The sequence below is a fragment of the Ursus americanus genome, chromosome 27 (genome assembly GCF_024610735.1).
Source record: "Ursus americanus isolate L20-20 chromosome 27, mUrsAme1.1.p, whole genome shotgun sequence".
Lineage (NCBI taxonomy): Eukaryota > Metazoa > Chordata > Mammalia > Carnivora > Ursidae > Ursus > Ursus americanus.
The window spans coordinates 42,283,879-42,308,114 of record NC_142153.1 but is presented as its reverse complement, the minus strand read 5'-3'; the positions used below and the strand labels follow the sequence as shown (position 1 = coordinate 42,308,114).

The 24,236-nt window shown below is 37.5% G+C and overlaps 1 protein-coding gene and 1 pseudogene across 1 annotated transcript; one reads left to right on the top strand and one right to left on the bottom strand.

Annotated features, from left to right (window-relative positions):
- Positions 1-2,569: 2,569 nt before the first annotated feature.
- LOC123784561 (large ribosomal subunit protein uL15 pseudogene) lies at positions 2,570-3,015 on the top strand (annotated as a pseudogene).
- A 9,786-nt stretch (positions 3,016-12,801) lies between these two features.
- ZFP42 (ZFP42 zinc finger protein) lies at positions 12,802-23,783 on the bottom strand. The gene is made up of 2 exons (XM_045785861.2): positions 23,577-23,783; positions 12,802-18,841 (listed from the first exon to the last, which is right to left on the bottom strand). Exon 2 carries the CDS (start codon positions 18,726-18,728, stop codon positions 17,814-17,816), a length of 915 nt encoding a protein of 304 aa, XP_045641817.2. The 5' UTR covers positions 18,729-18,841; positions 23,577-23,783; the 3' UTR covers positions 12,802-17,813.
- Positions 23,784-24,236: the final 453 nt, after the last annotated feature.

Genomic DNA, 24,236 nt, shown 5'->3' with positions numbered 1-24,236 from the left:
AAAAAAGTTAGAGTACTGAGTTCTCTGTCAGAATTATAAAAATAATTTAACTCTGTAATACAGAGCTCTTGTCTTGTTTATCCTAATTTATAATCTGTGGGAGTATTGAGAACACCTACAAGAGTGGTCTTTTAAAGCAGTTTATTTGCTTCATTTTGATTTACAAATAACCATTCAGTATGCTGTAGAATTAAGAAGTTTTTCTCATTATCTAATCCCTGCCTATATTAACATAATCTATTATTTATTTTCAATCAAATTACCTTGGTATTGGATATTTCATCTAGGTTAGTGATTTCTGGCCAGGACCAGAATGAACTGATAAAAGTGGTTTCAGCATTGTAATGATTCGTAACGTCCTGGATGCAGCAGAAACTTTGCCATCCTTTGATCGTGAAATGAACAAACTAAAATCAATGTAAACTATGTCAGAACCTTCTTGAAGTGATAGCAGTGATCTTTGAGCGATGTTAATCGAGTGGTGGGTAGAGAGTGCAGTCTTCAAGGAACTCTTACTTCACTTAGCCTCTAGCCTGTTTACCGCTGCTAGCAGCATTGTCATCTGCTCTGGCTCTCCGTGTTCCCGTTGTAATGAACATGCCTGCAGCGCCACGGAGCCTTTGACAATGTTCTAGGGCTATTCGGGCCCTCCCATCACCACACCTTACACCTAGCTCCTGCTCATGTTTCCTTTCTCCGCCTGATCATAAATTCCCCTACAGTCTGTCTGAGTCTGCTTTATGGGCCTCTCTTAGTACACCGCTCAGAGCTCAGTCATACCATTTGTTAAACATTAGCACAGAATGTTATAATTGGCTGTTTACTTGTCTGTCTTGCCTAGATTGTAAGAGAGCCATTTCTACCTTGTTCCATATTGTATTCCCAGTGCTTAATACAGAACCTGGCACAGGGTAGGCATGATTTGCTAAGTAAATAAACCTCTTAAAGGTTCTTTTATGTGAAGAAAGGCATAATGCAACTACTGTCTAGAATTGTGATAATAAAATAAGATGCTTAGTATGAATGGGAGTATGTATCACAATGCTTTGCAGGTAATAGACTTTCAATAAACATTAATTAAATACAAAGTCTGCATTTTCTCCCAATCGCAATATAGCAGTTTTTTAATTTTGTTGTAGATTCAGGTTAAACTATGTGTATTATATATACTAACATTTCTTTTGCTTTTTTTTTTTTTTGGTTGTTAAATGAATTGGAAAATATGTTATAAAATTTTTAGTAGGGTTAGGTAACTCTCATCTTCTAATTTCTGAATATATCAATCTTTTTTGAAAATACATTTCATTCAGTAAAGCCTTAAAACTCTTTTTGTGAAGCATGTTTCCACTGAATTTTAAGTAAACATATTTTACAGAAAATTGAAGCCATACATTTCTGATTTGTTTATCGTTAAAATACAATTAACATTCTGCTTCAAGAAGTTTCTTAATAGTTAATTATTATTATATATTTGTTCAAAATACTCCTTTTCTTATGACTTTATGCTAAAACCACTGAGTGAATGTTTGATGAATGTTTGATAAGAACAGGATATGTGCATAGTCTCCAAATATTTCCCCACGAATTACTTATGAAAAACAAAAGAAAGACAGTAACTTCCCAGTAGAGAAATACATCAGACACTACCTTAACAAAGTGGTCAAAGATAACCTGGCCTTGGAACAAACCAACATCATGTGCTTTTTGATATAATGCACAGTGAAAACTACTATGGTTATATTTCTGCCAAAAATGCACAACTTGAGTCTAATCATAAGGAAACAACAGACAAACCCAATTTGGGAGACATTCTACAAAATAACTGGCCTGTACTCTTCAAAAATGTCAGGTCAGGAAACACAAAGAAAGGCTAAGAATCTCTTCTATATTAAAGGAAACGAAAAGGTTATGACAATTGTCATGTAATAAATACATGACCCTGGATTGGATCCTCAACTCAGGGGGAGAGGAGGTAGTAGCCATAAAGGATATTACTGGGAAAATGGACAGAATTCGAAATAGAGATTACCTATCAGATAATAGTTTTATCAAAGTTAAATTTGATAATTGTGCTGTGTTTATGTAAGTAAATATCCTTGTTCTTAGATATACTCACTGAAATGTTCAGGAATTAAGGATATGATGTTTCTAGCTTATTTTCAAATGTAAGGAAGAATGACGGAGAAGGAGACACAGAGACAGATAAAGAGAGAATGATAGAGCAAAGGTGGTAAAATGTAAAGGGTGTACGGGAGTCCCTCGTCCTAGTCTTACAACTTTTCTGTGAGTTTATAATTATATCAAAATAAAATATTAATAAAAAAATGCCTTCCTCTGAAAGAAACTTCATGTGGTTTAGTGTTAGATATCCAGATACAATGGTTGGATGGTCAGTTATTCATTGCTTACTTTGAAAAGGTTAGTTTTCAGTAGCTGAATAATTAAAAAACACCAACTCAGTGACCTAAAACAACAATAATTTATCTATGATCTTGAGGGCAGACTGAGTTCAGCTGGGAAGCTTTTCTTCTTCACAGTGCATAAGGTGAAGGTATTCTGGGTTGCCAACATGCCATCCAGACTGAGGAAGACCTGGAAACTTCGGGGCCATGTGAGCCACGGCCATGGCCACATCGGCAAGCACCGGAAGCTCCCAGGGGGCCAGGGTAATACTGGTGGCGTACATCACCACAGGATCAACTTCAACAAATATCACCCAGGTTACTTTGGAAGGGCCAGTATGAGACATTACCACTTAAAGAGGAACCAGAGCTTCTGCCCAACTGTCAACCTTGAAAAACTGTGGACCTTAGTCAGTGAGCAGACATGGGTAAATGCCGCCAAAACCAAGACTGGAGCTGCTCCTGTCATTGATGTGGTGTGACCCAGCTACTACTACAAAGTTTTGGGAAAGGGAAGACTCCCCAAACAGCCTGTCATTGTGAAGGCCAAATTCTTCAGTAGAAGAGCAGAGGAGATTAAGGGTATGGGGGTGCCTGCATTCTAGTAGCTTGAAGCCACCTGTGGGAGGTTCATTAAATGCTAACAGGTGCTTTTCAAAAAAAAAAAAAAAGATGAAGCTATTCATTGTGCTGTGTTCAGTTGGAAGTCCAACGGTGGCTGAAACAGCCACGATGGATAGTCATTTCTTAGGGCTTGTCTTCATTCAGTAGTTTAGCCTGAGCTGCTTCATCATTAGAAACTTCTTCCAAGAGGGAAAAACAACAGCTGTCAGTTCTCTCCAAGCCTGGGCTTGGAAGTCCTAGAATGTCTCCTACATGGTATTCTATTGTTAGAACAAGTCACAATACAGCTCATATTCAAATGGAGAGGAAATAGAATCTACTGGTGACGTGAGGAGTGGTCTGTGCTCGAAGGGTTGGTTGGGAAGAATTGTTGGCAACCATATTGGCAGGCTGTCTACCACAGTGCCCAAATCAACTCATTTAGATGACTTGGAATGTACTTATCTATGAGTATAATTTAGGAATATTGGCATATCAGATACGTGTCAAAAGAATTTTAATTCGAACGGAAGTTAACAAAATTTGTATATGAATTCAGAACCATTGATTATAATTTTGGATTAGATGCAGTCTATTATAAATTATTTTTTCATTATAAAAGTGTCAGTGTTTGATGCATGGTAGAGAAGGATATAACGACTCTAGTTCAGTTTGGTGCCAGTGCCTTGACTTGTTCTAAATTGCAAATTGGCTTATTCATTATTGCTTTTGCCTCATAAGTATAAATATTGACACAAGTACAAAGGCAAATAACATATTAGGGGGGGCTCTAGACCCACACTCTGAGAACTACCGACCTAAAGAAATATTCACAACTTATACACAAGTCATACACCGGGGTTCACTGTACTATTTCTGATAATAACAAGGCATTGTAAACAATTTAAATATTCTCCAATAGCAAATGGTTAAGTAAAATACAATGTATTCACATTAAGGAATACTATGCAGCCATTAAAAAGAATGGGTAAACCTTTATATACAGAGAAACTCTCTAGAATATAGTGTTACTAGTAAAACATGGTCATATGGTATTCATAGCATCCCATTTTTAAAAAATCCAAATATATCTGCAAGATTTTCAAAAGGGAAATAAGGTCATACCATGCTTACTGTAAATATGTATTACAAACTTAGGTATACACACATACAAATGCATAGAAGGAGAGGGAACATACTACTCTTAACTGTAGTGACATATGAAGAAAGAAATAGGGTGGTAGTGATGAGGCTAACTCTTCCCTCTGTATGTTCTTCCCCCCCCCCCAAGATTAATTTGTTTATTTTAGAGAGAGAGAGTGCACACACCATCAGGGGGAAGGGCAGAGGGAAAGAGAATCCCAAGGAGACTCTGTACCCAGGACAGAGCCCAAGGCAGGGCTCAGTCCTACCACCCCGAGACCATGACCTGAGCTGAAATTAAGAGTTGAACGCTTAACCGACTGAGATACCCAGGCATTCCTGTATGTTTTTTTTTTTATGCATCATAATCATATATTACTTCCATTATTAAAAATTGTAATAAGTAGAAAGTAAATTCTTACAAACTTTTATACAGCCTATGAATTCATATATAGTTTACTGGAAAGAATTTTAAGAATGAGGTACTCTCACTGATAGCTCTTTTTCTTTATTCAAGAGTAGAAGATGGAAGAATTCGAATTTCAGTGAAGCTTGGGCAGATAACCCTTCATCACTCATGTATATGCCACTCTATCTGTACTTTTGTTTGTTGCTTTGTTTTGTAGTGAATAAAATATTTGTTGTTATTCCTTTCCTTAGATTTTTAAAATTCTTAGGACATGGAAAATGCATTGTGTATCTTGTACTAGAGTTTACTAAAATATGGAGAGAGAGTAAAATATGGAATGAATTTCAGGCGATCTTTGTATGTGGGTTAAATTCTTCATTGCCTATTTTGACTCGAGCAAGATACTGAGAAAGGTTGCAGCACATAAAAACCCAAAGATTCAGAAAGTCTGTAAATGAAACAACTGTTCAAAGCTATTTTGTGTTATCTGTGAGAAGGCTTCACATATATGAGAGAGAATACATAAGATAGAAGATTATAGTTTCTTTTTATGGGCTACTTGTAAGACTCTATTTGTAGTGTTGTATCTAATTTCAGGCTATTTACTAACAGATTGCCAAATAAGATTTCAGTAAGTTCATTGTTCATTTGGCATATATTTATCGTACGCCTGCTGTGCACCAGACTCTCTTATTGGCGTTTGGGATACGGCAGAAACAAAACGACGTTACTGAACTCATGGAGTATACAAAAGTGAACCAACATTCCTGCCCTCATAGAGTTTACATTTCAGAGGAGAGAGATAGACAATAACACAAATAAGTAAAATATATTATATTTTGATGGTGATGAGTGATAAAGCAGAAAACAGAGTAATTAGATAAGATCTTGCTGAGAAGTTTCCATTGGAGTAAAGACTTGAGGAAGGTTATGGGGTGGGGTAGCCAGCTGGGTGGATATCTGAAAGAGTCTTCCAGACAGAAGTAAGAGGCAACAGCAGGTGTAAAGGCCCTGAAGTGGGAACATACTTATACATTCATTGTAGAATAAGGAGGTCAACGTGGACAAAGAGGAGTCTGAGCATGCAAGAGTAACACAAGAAGATAGTGGAGGGAGGGGAATTTGAAGTGGAGAGATAAGGACATGTCGAGTTTGCGATTCATAGAAGACATTTAAGTGGAGGTAGTATAAATGTGAAGAATTATGTTACTTACAGAAGACATTTAAAGGCCTAAAATGGAGGGTGCTTGGATGGCTCAGTCGGTTAAGTGTCTACTTTTGGCTCAGGTCATGATTCCAGGGTTCTGGGACCAAGCCCTACATCAGACTAACTGCTGACTCTCACTCTCCCTCTCTTCTCCCCCCACCCCTGCTTGTGCTCTCTCTCTCTCTTTCAAATAAATAAATAAAATCTTTAAAAAATATATAAAACGAAGGCCTAAAACTGGATGAGATCACCAAAAGAGAGTAGACCAAGAAGGGAATGTTCGAGACCTGGTTCCTGGAGTAGGGAATTGAGTACACACACAGCTGATAAAGGACTCCTACCCCTCACTTAAGACAACTCTTTAGAGGAATTTTCTCTCTTGCTTTAGAAAACTGAAAATATCTTTTAAAGTTCATCATATATATATCCAAAGAATGAGCAATTCCATTTCTAATTATATTCAGAAGAAATGAGAACATTTTTTTTTCAAAAGACATAAGAATATTCATAGCAGTATTATTTAACAGCCTTAAACCAGAAAATTCCCAGATGCCATTAACAGCAACAATGGTTAGTTAGAGGTCAGTAGAGTGGTTACCTTTTGGGTGAGGGTGGATAATGTCTGGCAGGGGGGCAAGTGGAATACAAACGACTTTACGATCTGTATATTCTTCTGCATCTAATACGTCAAAAAGGGATTTGCATTAAAAAGTTGGCAAATGAATGGTTTTTGTTCTAAGAATACTTATTACTTCTTGTCAGTACATGTCCTAGAATTGATCTTTCCAAAGTTCATTTTTTCAACATATAGTTAGTCCCTGCCTACTTAACGACATACTAGATAACTATACTAGGCACAGGGGATACAGAGATAAACAAAAAGATCTAGTTTCTCTCTCTTCATGTAGTTTACAGTGTAGTTTATTTACTTGAGCAAAAGAATATTACTGTCACCACTTCCATATAAGCTTTCACCAGAATTCATTGATGGGATGCTCTGTGGTCCAATTTTTTGTTTGTTCATTCCTTTTAACTATTTTCTTGATCAGAAAGTCCTTGTATTTAGATAAAACTTTATATGTCAGAATTTCCTAGTAGTCTCCAAAGGTTAGTGATGTCAAATTTACTTGTTTCCAAAGTAAGATATTTAAATTTGATTATATCTAAGCTCTGTGAAAGGATTACATTTTATTGAGACTATATTTCTTCTGAGTTTTTTCCTTAATGAGTGAGTGATTTACGAAAATGCAGGCTCTACATTTTCTTCCTTTAAGACTTATGTGAGACGTTATCAGTTCCCCATATTTCTTTTGGAAGGACACAAAAGGGACATCATTATCTACTCCCCTATCTTTAAATGTGAGAAGCATGTGTCCAATTAAACCTGGTGCTTCCTCTTCATTGTTCTGTATGAATAATTAACCTTTCTAAATGCTGACATCAGGAAGGTCTTGAATCCCCCTTTCTTCCAAGGGAAAAATAAAATGAAGAACAGAACTCATGCTTCTTTAGAGTTTTCTTTTTAATCATTTTGAAAGACAGTTAATAATAATAAAGTATGAGTGTTAAAATCCAACACGTTGACTCTGAAAAGTATTATTTTATTTCTTGGTGATAATGATTTATTATTAATGTGGGCTTCTCTAAAGTAATAATGTTCTCTAATGCAATCATTTAGAACAATATGGTCACCAATCTACTTTCATTAGTCACATGGGAACATTATAAATCAATTTATATGATCTTTGCAATTGAAACTTGCTGGATGCCAGCTGTGTCAATTTCTGTTAATTATCATCCTTTTAAACCTCATTCTTTCTGTAAGTAAGATATGCACTTTAGGACTTCTTTTTAATAGTTTAAATTGTTCTGCTCATCCTCCTACAGGTCTCCTACAACATTTTTGCCCCTCTAAGTTGATTTATAATGTAACCTTGAAACAAGGAGAAGCATTAGTTGCCTGCTGTTTTAATAAATGGCTTGTCAGCTATTTTACAACTATGGTTATTTCTTTGACTAGAGAAATTTCTAGATAGCAAGTCTTTGAATTCTTAATTTTAAAGATTGGCTGGACATTCTTGATCATATCTATCTTCTATGCAAATAAATATTTGACTGCTAGAGAGAAAATGGCTATGATCTGTTTTGATTTTGATTTTATGTATTTCAAGTTTGTCATAGACTTACCAGTCAGTCTGGTGGGTTGAAATTGTAATGAAACTATCTCACATTTAACCTGTTAAAATACTGTTTATCCTCTCTGATTTATTTACTTATTTTGCAATGCAGAGCTTAGCTATCTTAAGAAACCCATAAAACTGTGGAATGCGAATTCTTAGCTTCCCCAAATTCGAATAAGTTCACTTTTCACAGTGGTTTTTGTTTTATCCCAACACACACAATGAGTCTCTTCTTAAACCGAACGTATCACATAGCTTCTCCGTCCTCCTCCTCCTGCATTTTTAGCTTCCATGTCCCTTCCTGGTATCACAACCTACCCACTCTCCCAAGCTGGAAACCTAAAGACCATTGTAGAGGTTTCTTCTTCCTCCCATGCATCACCATGGCCTGATAACTCACCTACGGATTACCTTACTCGTCTCTCTCCTCTTTATCCCTTCAGTAGCTGCCTTTTTTCAGGCTTTCCATACCTCTTCCCAACAGACCTGTCTTCTCAGTGTATTCTTCTCCCCTGCTTCACAGATGCTCACATTCGCAGGTCACACGATAGCGTTAGTTATCACATGCTGATCTGAATGTATTGCTCTTCTGAGTAAACTCACTGACTTGAGGAGTGTATTCACCAGTTGGTTCCTTCTAGCTGGTAAACATTTTTAATGTATTTATCTTTTATTTATGCTTTATACTTTGCTACATTTCTTGAAAATGGTCTCAGTTCTTAAAACAATAGCAATTAAAACAAAACAAAACAAAAAACCCCAAGTGACCTAGAACTCTCCCTTCAACGGCTCAAGTTTCTGTGTGTGCGAACGTAAAGCTCCTCAGCACAGCGCAAGGATCGCGTTGGCCCGGGACGCCTGTGCATGCCTCCAGTCTCTTCTCTTGCAGTTCTTGCCCAGCATCTATTCCTGCCTGTGCAACACTGTTTCCTGCCTTCGTGCCTTTGCTCTTCCCTCTGACTGCACTTCCACAGAGTGGCCTGTGTGATCTGCTCGAGTTGCCATAATAACATGCCACAGATTGGGTGGCTTAAACAACAGACATTTATTCTCTCACATTCTGGAGGCCTGAAGTCCAAGATCAAGGTGTCGGCAGGTTTTTTAGCTTGTAGATAGCTGCCTTCCCGCTGTGTCCTCACAAGGCCATTCCTTGGTAGGCACACATCCTTGGTGTCTCTTCTGTGTGTCCAAATCTTCTCTTCTTATAAAGACACCAGTCCGATTGAATCAGGGGCCACCCTAACCAGCTCCTTTTACCTGAACCACATTGTAAAAGCTTTACCTTATATTATGAGGTACTAGAGGTTCAGGCTTCAGTGGTGGATTTTGGCACAGACACATTCAGTTCCATTGGCACAGACACATTTTACATTCCATTTTGTGCTCACACTGCACCTTTCATCTTCAGAGCCCTTTGCAAATGTGAATGATGTCTTTATTATTTAAACCACTCTAAAATAGACACCTGTAATTTCCTCCAAAGCCAAGGCCATGGTTTTTGCAATCATGTCCCTAAGTCATTAGTAATAATAAAGCAATAACAATAATACAGTAACTTACCTCTTTACCTTTTTCTGTATTATCTTAACATGACTCATTTATCATGTCAACACCATTAAATTAGAACAGACTTTCAGAACTAAAAAGGGTCTTAGAATTATATTCTAGAAATAGAACTCTTTGAATTTGCATCTTGCTATCTTGTCATTCACATGTCACTAGTTATAGCACTCAGAGTATTTTGTGGCTCTCAGACCCCACCTGCAACGGATGTACCCAGCGGCCTCAAATATTACCCAGACTAGAGGCCCTCAAAGAGACAGTGTATTTTCCTAACACTGCAAAACACCTATTGATGGACCTGAATTACATCTATAGACCAGGTAGAAGGACCATCCTGAAGGTCTCCACTAATGCAGGTTAAGACAAGGGGAATATTGAGCCCCACCCCCACTTATTATCTTAGAAAGTAACTAAAAATCAAGAACTTGGTAAAATGCACAAAATTATTAAGAATCTTTGTATGTTATTTTCACTTTATCCAAAAATATCTGGCAATAAAGGAGCACTACCATTTGTAAGGAAAACTTTGGGGAAAACCTAGACCTAGAAGGATGCCTTCAATTCTACTTGAGGACATTGTTGTGGCTTTGAGTGAGGAACCAAGGGAACCTGTGGTACTGAGAGAAAGGTCTCTGAATTGCCTTGTTCCTTTAATAACAGGAAATGTCTGTGGAGGCTGGCTGTTGTAAGGGAGAGAAGGTGAGCTGGGCTTGGTAGATATCAGATCTACCCACTTTAAAGCTGCCCTTGGAAGACCTTCACATGTGTAAGTCACCAGGGTTCAAGTTTTAGAAAACAAATGAAACTGCACGATGCTGACCTTAAATATTTTCATCTTTAACACACTTTAAAATATATATACATATGCTCATTAAGGAAACACAAATGTGATAATTTATATCAACCACCTATAATGTGCTATAAGATTATAAGAACCTTAAGGGGCAGGACCGTGGTTTTGACACAGTACACCCAACTAGAGGACATATTTATAATACACAGAATAATAATATCTAACATTCATTTCTTAGGCACTTCAGCTCAGGACTTTTTTTGCCTGTTGTCTCATTTAACCTTCACAACATCTCTGATAGGTATTATTCCTATTTTACAGATGACTGGAATTCAGAGAAGTTATGTAATTTGCCCAAAGTCACAGTTACTGTGTGATGAAACTGAGTTTCCAGTTTGCCTGATTCTGATGTCTATGTTCTCAACCCTGGCTGTCTAACCTCCTGGGTGTTCAGTGTGCTTAGTTATTACTTTTGATGCATTTGTAAAATAGTTAATAAGACGATATGAGTTTGTGTAAGTGATTATTAAAATAATAGCTTTATTGAGATGTAATTCACATACCAAAAAATTCATCCTTTCAAAGTATACAGGTGGTTTTTTTTTTTTGGTACTTTCACGGTTCTACAGTAATCAGATAAAAACATTTTTTATCACACCAAAAATAAGCGATTAGTGGTCACTGCCTATTCTTTCCATGTCCTAGACCCTGGCAACCACTAATCTACTTTGTTTCTATGGGTTTGTCTATTCTGGACGTTTCAAGTAAATGGATCATACAATACAGGGATTTTTGTGTCAGGCTTATTTAACTTACCATGTCTTCAAGTCTCATCCATGTTGTAACACGTTCCTTTTTATGGCTGACATAACATTCCATTGTATGGATATACCAAATTTTATCTACTTATCAGTTGGGGGGCATTTGGCTTATTTCCATTTTTTGGCTATTATGAATCATGCCATTATGAGCATTCTTATACAAATTTTTGTGTGAACAGTTTTACATCTCTCTGGGAGTGAACCCGCTGGGTCATATAATAATCATGCTTGACAGTTGGGGAGCTACTGGTGTTTTCCAAAGGGACTGCACCATTTTACATGCCCACCTGCAGTGAATGAAGGTTCAGGTTTCTCCACTTTCTGGCCAACACTTCTATTTTTTGTTGTTATTTTGTTTTTTATAGCCATTCCAGTGAGTGTGAAGTGGTATGATGGTAGTTTTGATTTGCATTTCCCTAGGGACAGAGGTTGAGCATCTTTACATGAGCATTATTGGCCATTTATAGATCTTCTTTGAAGAAATGTCTATTCAAGCCCTGTGCTCATTTTTTAATTGAATTATTTGTCTTTTGATTGTTGTGTGTCAGTGACGTTCAGTGAATCTGTCACTTTTCTATTTTTACTACTGCTTGGCAATACTTTTAGTTATGTCAAGTCAAGCATTTATTCAAACATCCATTAATCATTTATTGTGTACTATGCCTGTGCTGGAAATATAAAGTCCAGTAAGACATGTCGTATCTCCTGTGGATTATTGCAGCAGCTGCCTGTTTTCCTACTCCCCAATCAATCTTTTACCCTGCATCCCAAATGGTTTTTCTAAAAAGTAAATTTGATCATGTCGCTTACTTATTTCCTTCAGTGCTTTCTTTATTGACTCTAAGACAAAATTCTAACTTTTAAAAATGGTTTTATAAAGCCTTCAAAATTTGTTCCTCACCAATTTCTACAAGATCATCTTTCTTGTGTCCATCCTATATCCCCATATGGAATAACTTTAGGGGTCTCCCTATTTAAATACTCCATCTAGACAAACTGAGTTTAGTAAGCAAGGAAAGTAAGTGGGTCCTCAGTCAGAAACCTAAACCAGGTCTCGCGTGAAAATTAATCACTCGAGCTTTACTCTTAACTCTGGATCCCAACCGAACAGGTGGATATATCTTAAGCCTGTGTCCTGAGAAAGCAAGCTGTATCGTGTCTTCCTCTTGCCTCTAATTGGATTTTTAAATGTCCAGTCTCATCTCATTTTCACTAAAAATGAATAAAGAGAGTTGTGCGCTCATGCTTGGATCAGTGTTAAAATGGAGTAATGACCCTTTAAGGACAGTGGTAGTAGCTGTAGTAATTATGTTTCCCCACCCAGGAAGACAGAAACTGTTGGTCAAGAGAAACCTTCTCCCAAGGGGAGACTCTCTATCACCCTTTAAAGAAACTGAGTTTTAGTTTTATTAAAGGCGGCTGTGGTTTCCTTAGATATCCTACCAAATAGACCAGTCTCTGTTGGTCTAGGAACAAGGAACTCACGATCTACTTTGATGTTATGACTCTTACTGAAATGAAATCTAGTATATAAATTTGGGAAAATAAATTAAGTAATTCCTTTTGAACTTAGACATAAACTAATTATATGGTAAAATCTATGTGTATATATGTATGTGTGTATATATAAACACATGTACACAGGCAACACTCTACACAAATACAGAGTAGAGACTAAAATTCAAATAACAAATCTGAAGTGTTTATATATGTTACTGCATAATGAACAAAAACCAAAATTCAGGTGGCTTAAAACAATCATTTTTTCAGCTTTACTGACATATAATTGACAAAGAAAATTTAAGATATTTGAAGTGTACACTGTCATTTGATACAGGTATACATTGATTGTTAAAGGACTCCTCTCTTCTAGATAGTTAATACATCCATCACTTCACATATAATGTTCTCACTAGTATATATACACACACACACACACACACACACGTATGTTGATAATATTTAAGTTCCACTCTTAGCAATAGTCACCATGTAAACAACCATTTTATTTTGTTCATCATTTTGTAGGTCAGGAAGTTGGAAAGGGACTACCCAGGTAGTTTGCCTGCAGTTCATCTGGTGTCACTTGGGGGGACGGGCTGGCTGATCCTACAAGATGGCTCCTCACTACTGCTTGGCCTCAACGTGTGGCTTGGATTTTGCCTAGGATGGTGGTCTTAGGGTAGTTGTATTTCTTAAATGGCAGTTAGATTATGAGAGAGCAGGGCAGTAGCTACCAGGCCTCTTAAAAGCTAGGCCTGACATTGGCATGGCTATTACAGCATCATTTACACCTAACTCTATTGATCAAGACATTCACAGACCAGCAGAAACTGAAAGGGAGGAAAAAATAGACTCCAACTCTCAATGGGAGGAATAGGAAAGAATTTACAGCCATCTTTAATCTGCCCTAAGTAAAAGATCTATTAGGCATATACACCTGATAAACACAAAGATTTCCACCTCCCCTCCCACACATGGAAATACCAGCACCATGCTGAATCTTCAGTAGTTTGCAAATGTATTGGTTGCCTTAGATAAAAGTGAAGTGGTATTACACATATTGTGTGTAACTTTAACAACTTTTTTATATTTAATGGTCACAATAATCAGAATTCTTTAAAGTTTTATTCCTTCTTTGATTTGTACATGTGTATTTTATGACCAACATTTTGAGCTGCAGGAAGTGTGAACTATGCTTTTTATGACACATACTCGAGATCTTAAGAGCATTAAAAATAGTTTATTAATGCCCAGGGTATCATTCTACCTTACCTAATACCTTTGATTTACTAAAGTCACGAAAGTTATGTTGGCTTCTTTTATGGATGTAACTTTAGCCACATGATAAAGCATAGCTTTGTACAGGTGTTTTCACATGTCTGGTCCACTGAAATCTAAGAAATTCAGCCCTGGGGTCACAGAGAGAAGACGCAAAAGACATAATAAAAACCACATGTTAACCATTAATGTTCATTTACCAAATCCTACTTAAACTCTTGTATTCTCAAAGCTAATTTCATCCAATTGCCTTTTAATTATAGTCACTTGCTCAGAGTTGCAAATATAATGACTTTTTAATGTATCTTGCACTGTTCTGTGTCCAATGTAGGGTGTAATCATGCAATTTATTCAGAGCTGGTGCATTAGGTAATTAAAACGCAAGCACACATGGATTTCTGCACATGCATAATCCACAGAAAAGAACCGACAAATTCCTTTTGTATAAAATTCTTTTTTAGATAGAATAGGATCGAAATTCTATGTCTACTAATGTATGTTGTCGCCAAGGTGAAATAAAAAACTCAAATATGACTGTTTGGGAGATATGTATACGTATCAGAGAATGAGATAAAAGAAACTAAAGTAGGAATACGTCTCAACACATTTTTAATTAATCACAGTCTTGGTGGATATAATTCTCAATGTAGGCTAGTGCTTCATTATCCAAGATGTTAGGACATGAACAGACCCTCAGTCTCCTGGCTCTTTTGGAGAAAGACAGGGAAAAAGTGACACTTAATTATCACTATTTAGAAAAACGATGAAATGATATAACAATTTTTAAAAATCTTTTAACGGTGATTACTTTTGGAGTAAGAGTTGATATATACATGGGTAACAAATATATATTTCTTTCAATGAGGAAATACTACTTTAGTGAAGTTGTTCACCTCATTTCACAGTAACCAGATTTTATGTAAAGACAAGTAATTAGCTGTTTTTAAATTATATATAATTTTGAGAACTTCATAATTAGTTTTTAAAAAGCATATTAAGCTATATTTTTAATTTATTCATTTCATAATTTATTAAGTGCCAACTAATTATGACCTATGTGTTAGAGATACCAAGAAAGTGATGGGCTCTGCCTCAAGATTTTCATTTTTCTGTGGAAATCCATTTCTCTGGTGTTACCTTCTGACTATTAATGTTTGGCCATAAAAAAGGAAAAAAAAGGATATGGGCCATGAATCCAAATACCAGAATGAAAACAGAAAACATTTGTTCATTAATCAGGATTTGGGTTTTGTAACATGCTGGTACCTGGAGACGTGAAAATCTAGATGGACTGATTTCCATTTTCAGTTTTCTCTGGGTATGTGTTCATTCTTTTTCCTTAGAATACAAATGTGGAAAAGTATGTATTTCCTTTCCAAAACATTAACATTATTAAGATTTTAGACAACATATCTGCATTAGCTAATTTCCTTTTCTTTTTCAATTTCATCCACATGTCTTCTTCCTCTTATATTCTTAGCAGTTTTTGGGGTCTTCTTTGGGAAAGAGACAAAACAAACAGCTAGAAGGAGCATCCTATTCCCAAGTCAGAGTTTAACTAAGCCTTGGAATCCAGACACACACTTTCTCAAACTGGTATTTCTTGTACATTTAAGCTTTAGGGTTGTAAATACTGAATTTGGGCTCCTCAGCTTCAGAAAGAATAATCTCCAGAAGTAGACCAGCCTCTACAAAGGGGAGGTCTATCTTGATTCCTCTGGAAGCCTGAGTCCCAGGTCTCAAGAGCCTGCTGCCTAAACCCTGCCACTGACTTTATCTAGTTTTGACTGCTCCCTATTTAATCCTGCCCTTTTGCTTAGCCTGTAGAGATTCTATGTCCTACTTCAACTCCTGAGGTAGAAATCCAGGACCAAATCAAACATGTTAATGTCAAAGCAAAAACCAGACAAACGTATGCTCCATCATCTTGATCAAATACCAAATTCCTATCCTAAATTCTATACTCAGGTATCTGATTTAGAGGAAATTCCAAATTTATGAATGGATTATATATCCAATGTTCCTTTTGACTTAGAAACTCAGGACCCACATTCCTATAGAAATGATGATATAAATGTCATACCAAATATAAATAAAAATTTAAGTTTCTATAATATTCCATAGTAAGTTTGCTCAATGAAGTCAAAATATAAGCCCTTCATTTCTTAATTTCTTTGAAGTCATGTGAATGTACACTTTGGCATTTCTCAAATCAAAATTAATCTTAAAGTTGATCTTACATAGTTCTGTTTTTTTCTGAAAAGCTGTTAAATTTATGGTATATACTATCATTACCTCCAACGGGGTCTTAAATCTTAACATCAAATATGGTATGTTAACTACTGAGTATTTATAATACTAATGTGGGGGGGTGCATTCCAAGTTTGATAGCTGCGTATGTTCTGCCCATCATAAGATTATTTCAATAAGGGATCCAGTTAATCCTTATATTGAAGCTGTAGTTTTTTTACTGGCCACCTCTGGACAAAACAATCCCTCCCCCTTATCCAGAATATTCTACCACTTTCTCTGAATTTTCTTGAACAGTATGTAAATATCTCAGATTCAGTCCCAGACTGTTTTATTAATTTTAATATCTATTAAAAATAACAAACCTCCTCCTACTCTGTGGCTTTCCTCTGGCTGTGGTCTTATTTCCCTCCCTTTATAGTCAGGGTTCCTTTAAGGATATTTGTGTACTTTCTACTGAATGAATAGAGGTATCATGATTTATGCAACCTGTTGCCTTTTAATGGTCATTTAATATATGAAGTTAATACTATTAAAATGTGCTTAATATCCTTGAACAAATATCTTTGTACATTCATCCAAATATTTCTGTAGAATACAATTCCAGAAATGAAATTATTTGGTCAAAGGAAATGCACATTACAGGTTGAACTGTGTACCCCCCAAAATTTGTGTCAAAATCCTAGTCCCAGTACCCCAGAGTGTGGCCTTATTTAGACATGGGATCTTTATGGAGGTAATCAAGTTAAAATGAGGTTATTAGGTTGGGTTCTAATCCAGGATGACTGGTATCTTTGTAAGAGGGAACCTGGACATGGACGTGCAGAGGGAGGAGATGGGGACATAAGGGAAAACCTCCATATAAACATGAAGGTGACCATCTACACATCTACACATCTTCCTTCACGATACTGAAAAGGAACTAACCCTGAAAACACCTTGATTTTGGACTTCTCCCCGCCCCTCACCAATACTTAAATATTAATCTTTGCAATGTTTTGTGAGTTTCAAAGACAAATAAATGGTACTTCCTTTCAGTACACACCTCTTTGATTTTTTAAATCCAGATTTAGCATATCTCTGGGATTTTATTTCCTTTTAAAACATCTAAAATGGAGTCCAGTGAATTGATAGTTCAAATAACCATTCAAATCTAGCTATATGATTTCAGTAGTTTTCTACAATGATAAAAAAAAGCGTTAGATATATTGAACAGATTGAACTTTTAAACATGTTTAACTACTCATTCACTTCCTGAGAATCTACTGCAAAATTTTCATTCTCTAGGATTATCACACGTTGCATGAAGTTTATTCCTAAAAGGCAAAAGCTAAACAATTGGAAAGTTCACACTAAAAACAAAGTTAATTTCATATTTATAGCATGTGAAACAAGTCCCATATCCAGTAATCCAATTCATAGTGTATTGAGGATTATGCTTTGGAGTAAATTTATTACTGACCTTCTTGTTGGACACACTGTAATTCTATACAGTGTTCTCAAACGTTGTCACAAGCTATCGGAGCACTGCAGTACATAAAACAAAAATATGTCATGTAGGGTTGCAACTGCTTTAAAAAGTTCTTTCCTGGAGACAATAATAAGGCACATTTGTCCCCAAATCACTTATCCTGTTAAAGGATTATTTTCCATCTTCTATTTCATTGATTTTTATTGGTCTTTGTATGAGTTAAGATGTGAACTTTCAGGTTATTTGACTGAATAAACCTCTTGTGACAGCTTTCAAAGGGACACACAAAACGTTTCTCCCCAGTGTGGATGCGGACGTGTGTACGCAAATTGTAGTCCAGGGAAAAGCGTTTTCCGCACCCTTCGAAAGTGCACCGAAATGGCTTCTCTCCAGTATGAACCAGAAAATGTCTTTTTAGTTTTGAACTCTCATTGAATGCTTTCCCACATTCTGCACATACGTGATCTCGAGGACCATGGACAAGGAGATGCTTTCGCAGGGAAGCCCTGTTCTTCAACTTTTTTGGGCATCCACTGTGAGGACAAACAATTCTTTCTGGAGCCTCATATTCCTTATCTTTTGTTGGCTTCTTTCTAGCAAATTCTGTAGACTGTTTAGGATCTGATAAGTCAGTGCTGTGTATTCCTCCAAGAGGAAGCTTCTTGCCTATTACGTACTCGGAATACTCAAGCTGTGAATTCTCTCTAACAGTCTGTTGAGGAAGTTCTTGTTTTGCCCCCTTTTGTGCGCATTTCAAGGATTTTTCTAGAAGCGACCTTGCTGTGAGAACCTGTTGCGAAAGCTCTTGTTCTGATCCTTCTTCTGGGTAGTCAGGGGACTTAATTGAGTCTCCTTCCAGAATGGGTTCAGAAAACTCACCTCTTATTATGCATTCTATGTAACAGTCAGAGAAGGAGTCTTCTCCAACAACCAGATGGCTAGTCTCAAAGAACATACCTTCATCTTCTAAGGCCCATGTTGTGTCGAGAAGTTCCTGCTGGACTGGCCGTGGCTTAGGTGGCCTTGGCTTATCCCTCCCGAAGGCTCTTCTACCCGGGCCTTTCTGCGCACAAGTCTTTGCCTTCTTCTTCATTTGCTGGTCCATAGTGTCCTGCTTGCTTCTTCCTTGAATATCTGCACCAGGATATATCAACCACTTCCAAGTGACAGTGATCTGAGTAAGTTGTCTTCAGCAGAAACCTCCTTTGAGAAAGTAACCTTTAGATAAAATATATTCCAACTTTAGAACCACTGTCAGAAAATGACCTCAAAAAATGACCTGAAATTCAGTTTTCAATAACGAAATGGTTGCATTTGCTTCTTCTCTGACAAACCCAAGAAAGTAAGAAAAAGAACTGTGACATAGGATATAGGTCATAACTGTATCTTATGTGGGTATCCCCACAAATTATCTGAGTCTCCAATTGACCACCTAATGTTACTGGGCACTCACTATGTCCTAGCCCTACTATAGGCTACTCATGGGTTGAGATACATCAGTTAAGTGGACATACCAAAAAAAAAAAAAAAAATCTAAGCCTCCTGGAGTATACATTCTCGTGAAAAGAAAATATTACATGCCACCCGTTAAAAGGTAAAGTGCTACTCCGGGTGTTGTATGAATTCTGCTCCAGAAACCAATATTACACTATGTTAACTAACAAAATTAAAGAGAGAGAGAAAAAAAAGCAGCAGCCCTATGTAAGATGCAGCAAATTCTTTCCTACAATTTTATAAGGATGGAGGATGGACTTCAAAGCAGAAAGCAACAACAAAAGCATTAATTCTAATCTTCCTCGTTTTGAAATCATACTTATAATCAAACTTTGTCTTCAGTTTCCTTTACCTGATCAGCCCTAACTCACTGTTATTTGACTAACTGTTCATGTAAGAAACTTCCCCATCTATGAAACCTAAATTACAGATAAGCCTTAAAAACTGAAAACAAAACTAAAAAGGTAAAGTGTACAGAATAAGCAAAGGGGCTGGTAGAAGGGAGTTCACAGTGTTAAATAGGGAGCTCAGGCAGGCCTTGACTGAGGTAGCAGCAGCTGACTAGAAACCTGAAGGGAGTGAGGGTTGCCCACTGTGTAACACTGCTTGAAATTCAAGTGAAATAATGCGTATAAAGGACTTAGTAGAGATCACGGCACAGAGCTAATGCTGAACGCTCACATGAGCGAGTGTTATGTTACCTTTAAGTTTATGTTGGGTCCTGGGATATGCCAGATACGATCCTAGACCCAGGGCAGCATTTTTTTTTTAATTTAATAAAGAGCCAGATTGAAGCTTTGTGGACCCCATGGTCTATATCATAACTGTTCAACTCTGCTTTTGCACGGAAGCAGCCATGTATGATTCAGAGGAGGAGCATGGCTGTGTTCCAGTGAGTAAGCAGAGGTTGGACCTGACCCACGTGTAGTTTCTACTTCTTCAGAAGGTGGAGATTCAGAGGAAAAAACACACGAGATCCATGCATTTCCATGCCCAGGGGAGTTTGGCCTTGAATACTTTTCTTTTTTTTAAAAATCTAAAAGCAACATTTACCATGGATATGTTATAATCTAGGAAGCCTTTTGCTTAATGTTACCGTCGTGTGCCTTACAGAATGAATATCTCTTTAATTTTGTTGTCCTGATGTCCTGCTGTAGGAACAAAAATAAATCCTTTTTAAAAAGGAGTAAATGTGAAAGTAATGGAGAAAAAATTAACAGCTTGAAAATATTTTTAAATAGCTACATTTAAAAACACCACCTCAAAAGAATCATGCTATTTAGTTTTGGCAAAAATATACACAGCATCAAAACAAAACATGTTTTTCAGTTGCTATGGGAAGAGTTTGAAATACCTTCTTAAACATATATATAATATATAAATAAATGTTTTATGTAAATTAGTTTTAAAATACATAAATTATAAATAAATTATATATACAATACACAAATATTTAATATATATACATTGCTAAGGGAAGAGTTTTGAATTTCTTCTTAAACATTTGTATATATAATATATAAATATAATATTTCTATATAATATATATACAGACATTTAAGAAAAACTTTAAAACACTCTTTCCTTAGCAACTGAAAAGCATGGTTTGTTTTATTCCATGTATTTTTTTTTCCCCCAAAAGTAAATGGCAGAATTCTTCTGAGGTATTTTTAAATGTGGCAATTTAAAAGTATTTTCAGGCTGTATGGGGCATCTGGGTGGTTTGGTCGGTTGAGCCTCCAAGTCTTGATTTTGGCTCAAGTCATCAACTCAGGGTCATGAGATCAAGCCTTTCTGGGGCTCTGTGCTCAGTGTGGAGTCTGCTTAAGATTCTCTCCCTCTCCCGGTGCCCTCTCCCCCAACTCACACTCTAAAAACAAAAACAAAAAGACTCATACACACACAAAAACACATATATTTTCAGGCTGTATATATACAATGTATTTGGTACAAGTGTTATTATTTATTCTTTCTTTTAAAAAGGTGAAATAAACCGGGGGACTATATTCAGGAAAATTTGCCTAACAAAATCTTGTTCACCTAGCTAAAAATAATTCTTGACTTTTTTTTTAATATTAATGAACGTAACATCTTTGGAACAAAATCACTAGCAATCGCTCTAACGTTTGAGTAGGACAATACAAAAACCCCCCACTACATTTAAAATAACTATAATTTGATTGATTCCAGCTTTTCTTTCCAAATTTATGTCTATCTCCAACTCTTTTTTTTAACCACAATAAACTCTCCCTCCAATAAAGTGCCACACTCTTTTCCCTGTCAATAAAATACTACCCACCCTCACTCCTTCCCTTAGTGTGCGCGTGCGCACACATACAAACACACACACACACACACACACACACACACACACACTTCTCATCCATATTTCTGAACTCTGCTTAAACATTACTTCCTCAGGCAACCTTCCCTTGATTCTTAGGCTCATTTAGGTCCCCTAGCTCAGTGTTTCCCTAGCTTCCTATTTTATACTGAACAGAGCCTCTGGTATTGATTACTTAAGGTCTGACTTACCTACTAGACTGTAAGCTCTGCTAGTGCAAGGTTCTCTTCTGTTTTATTCACATGTCACAGGACTTAGTACATTCGTCTAATGAAATGAACTGATGAATATGCATTAATAATCATACTGGTGATACCGATTTAGCAAACCTATACAATTAATTTACTACAAAATTATGTGGGACTTTGAAAACACTTAATGTAGAAGTGCAAAAAGTTGGTTATCAGTCATGCCAAGATGTTACCTAGAAGGACATTTCTTATGAGATCAAGGTTAAAAGAGGTATTTCTTGATGAACTTATGCAGCCGTTACTTTTCTAAGCTAGATTCTTATTTGCCAGATCTCTGAGTATTACACCATTTCCTGCACAACATTCAAGTTTGTGAGAATGACATATAAAATTGAAATAGTAATTTATTAATTTATAATGGGAAAATCCTGTTTATATGACAAGTACATTCTCTGTTCGTGGATAAAACTACTTGGAAAATGTACTGGGTAAACACAGTTTTAAGAGAAAATCTGGATATTAAACAAATACGTAATGGTATGAGAGTAATATAATTTTATAGTTCTCCAACTGGAATAGAAGTACTTCCAGGGGTGCATTTACTTATTCAGTCATTTGACAAATATTTAAGAGTGAACATTGTTCTAGGTGCTGACCCTAGAGCGTTAAAAAGATACTAAGTTCCTGGTTTTTATCTGTGTGAGATATAAATGTAAATAAAGTGTTTGTAAAATGGTAAATAAAATATTTTAAAGTTGAGAAAAACGCTATTAAATAAAAGCAATTAGGGTGCGAGAGGGAAAGGAAATGGGGGGGGGGCCATCTTGGGAAGAATGTCTGGAATGGCTTCCAAGGAGAGGGCATGAGGCGGAGAGCTGAAAAAGGAAAGTACCAGCCAGCGGAAAGAGATGGGAGAAGAGTGTTCTTTCCAGGCTGCAGCAGGGAGTACAACGGGATTAACCTGCTGGAGGACACAGGAAGCCATGTTTATTACTCACTATGGCTGGCGGAGACCAGAGTGGTCAGAGATAAAGTTGAGGACCTTGCAGAATCCAGTGAGCCAGGGGAGCCATTTGCATTTCTTTCACAAACCAGTGGGAGCCATTACAGGGGTTTCTTTCAAACCAGGAAAAAGCCTTTTCTGCTGAGGTTAAAATGATCACTGTTTAGGCGGGTGAGTGGAGAATAGACCTCCGGAGGCAAGGGTGAAAGCAGAAAAATCCCTTGGGGTATTTAACAATCCAGATAGAGTGCAGTTGGTTTGGAGCAGGTGGTGGTGGTGGAGATGAAATGGCGGGAGGGAGACCGGGAAAACAGAACCTTGTAAACTTGATGAGGACTGGATAAAGGGAGTAAGGCAAATGGGGGAATCAGTAATGAGGAAGTGGTCCTAGGTTTTTTGCTGCAGTAATTGGGCGGATGGTAGTGTCACTTGCAGAGATAATTGGAGGGAAGAAGGGAAGACAGGTATACTCTCTTGATTTAATAATGTGAACATTTTAAGACTTGTAAAAACTGTGAACATTTTAGTACAAACATTTTAAAACAAAATAGATCTAGCCATTTGTTGCAGTGAAATATAATGTTTATATGAAATTTTTAAACAAAATTTTAAGAATGTGACTTTAAGGAAATTTCAACCAGGCATTTACTTTCAAGAAAAGGTACTTTTCTCCTTTATCTGTTTTAAAAGTTTGAGGCCAGTGGCCCAAGACAGCTATAGTCAAGGCGGTCTAAACCCTAGAAGTGTCCTGGCCAAGGTCCCTTCCCCACCTGGTTCTAGGATGATAAAACGCTTCCCGTCCATGGTGTTCAAAACCTTTGAACAGGACCCATGTTAAAAATACATTCTAAGTAGTGAACTCAGTACACACCCTTTGTCCCATATGTGGAAAAAAGCGAAGCTCCATGAAGCCAGACTTACCCACGCTGCCGAGATGCACTCTGATACCTCCTGCTCCACCTGCTTCCAGGAGTAAGACAAGAAGACGCTGCCCCTCGCGCCCCGACGGCAGCCGGAATCCACCCCGCGTAACCCCGGCCGGTTAGACTCGCCCTCTTTTTGATGGACACATTCAAATTAGGCCACGCCTGCATTTCAGCGCTGCATTGATTAGAATTGCGCAGGAAGCTCCGCCGAACCTTTAACGATAAGGCTATCAGGTGGCAGTGGGAGGGGCGGCGGGGTGTGGCTCTCTCCTCCCAGGCCGGGGGCGGGGGGCGGGGCGCCTAGACCCCGCCCCTAGCGGTCACCTTCAGCTGAGAGCCCACCCTGCGGGGGTGGCTCGTCCCCCAGCGCCTCAGTTCTGGGCCCTCGGCACGTGGGCAGACCCCTTTGAATCGCAGTCGCGCAGCTTCCGCCGGCAGTAGGCGCTCAGTAGGTGTGTGTGGAGCGGAGGGACGTCGGTATCGTCGTATTTACACGGTGCTTTCGAGGAGGTGGACGCCCCGCCGTGGAGGCAGTTTTTACCCTCCCGGAGTAGAGGCTCACCCAAAAGCAGACGGCGCCTCGTCCTGCACGCTCTCTTGCCCTCCCCCAGCCTCCACTCCCCACCCCGCTCTACCTCCACTCACAGAATTACTG

Bases quoted from the DNA above. Each gene is read 5' to 3' on its own strand.
- ZFP42 (XM_045785861.2), bottom strand. From the start codon at position 18,728: ATGGACCAGCAAATGAAGAAGAAGGCAAAGACTTGTGCGCAGAAAGGC.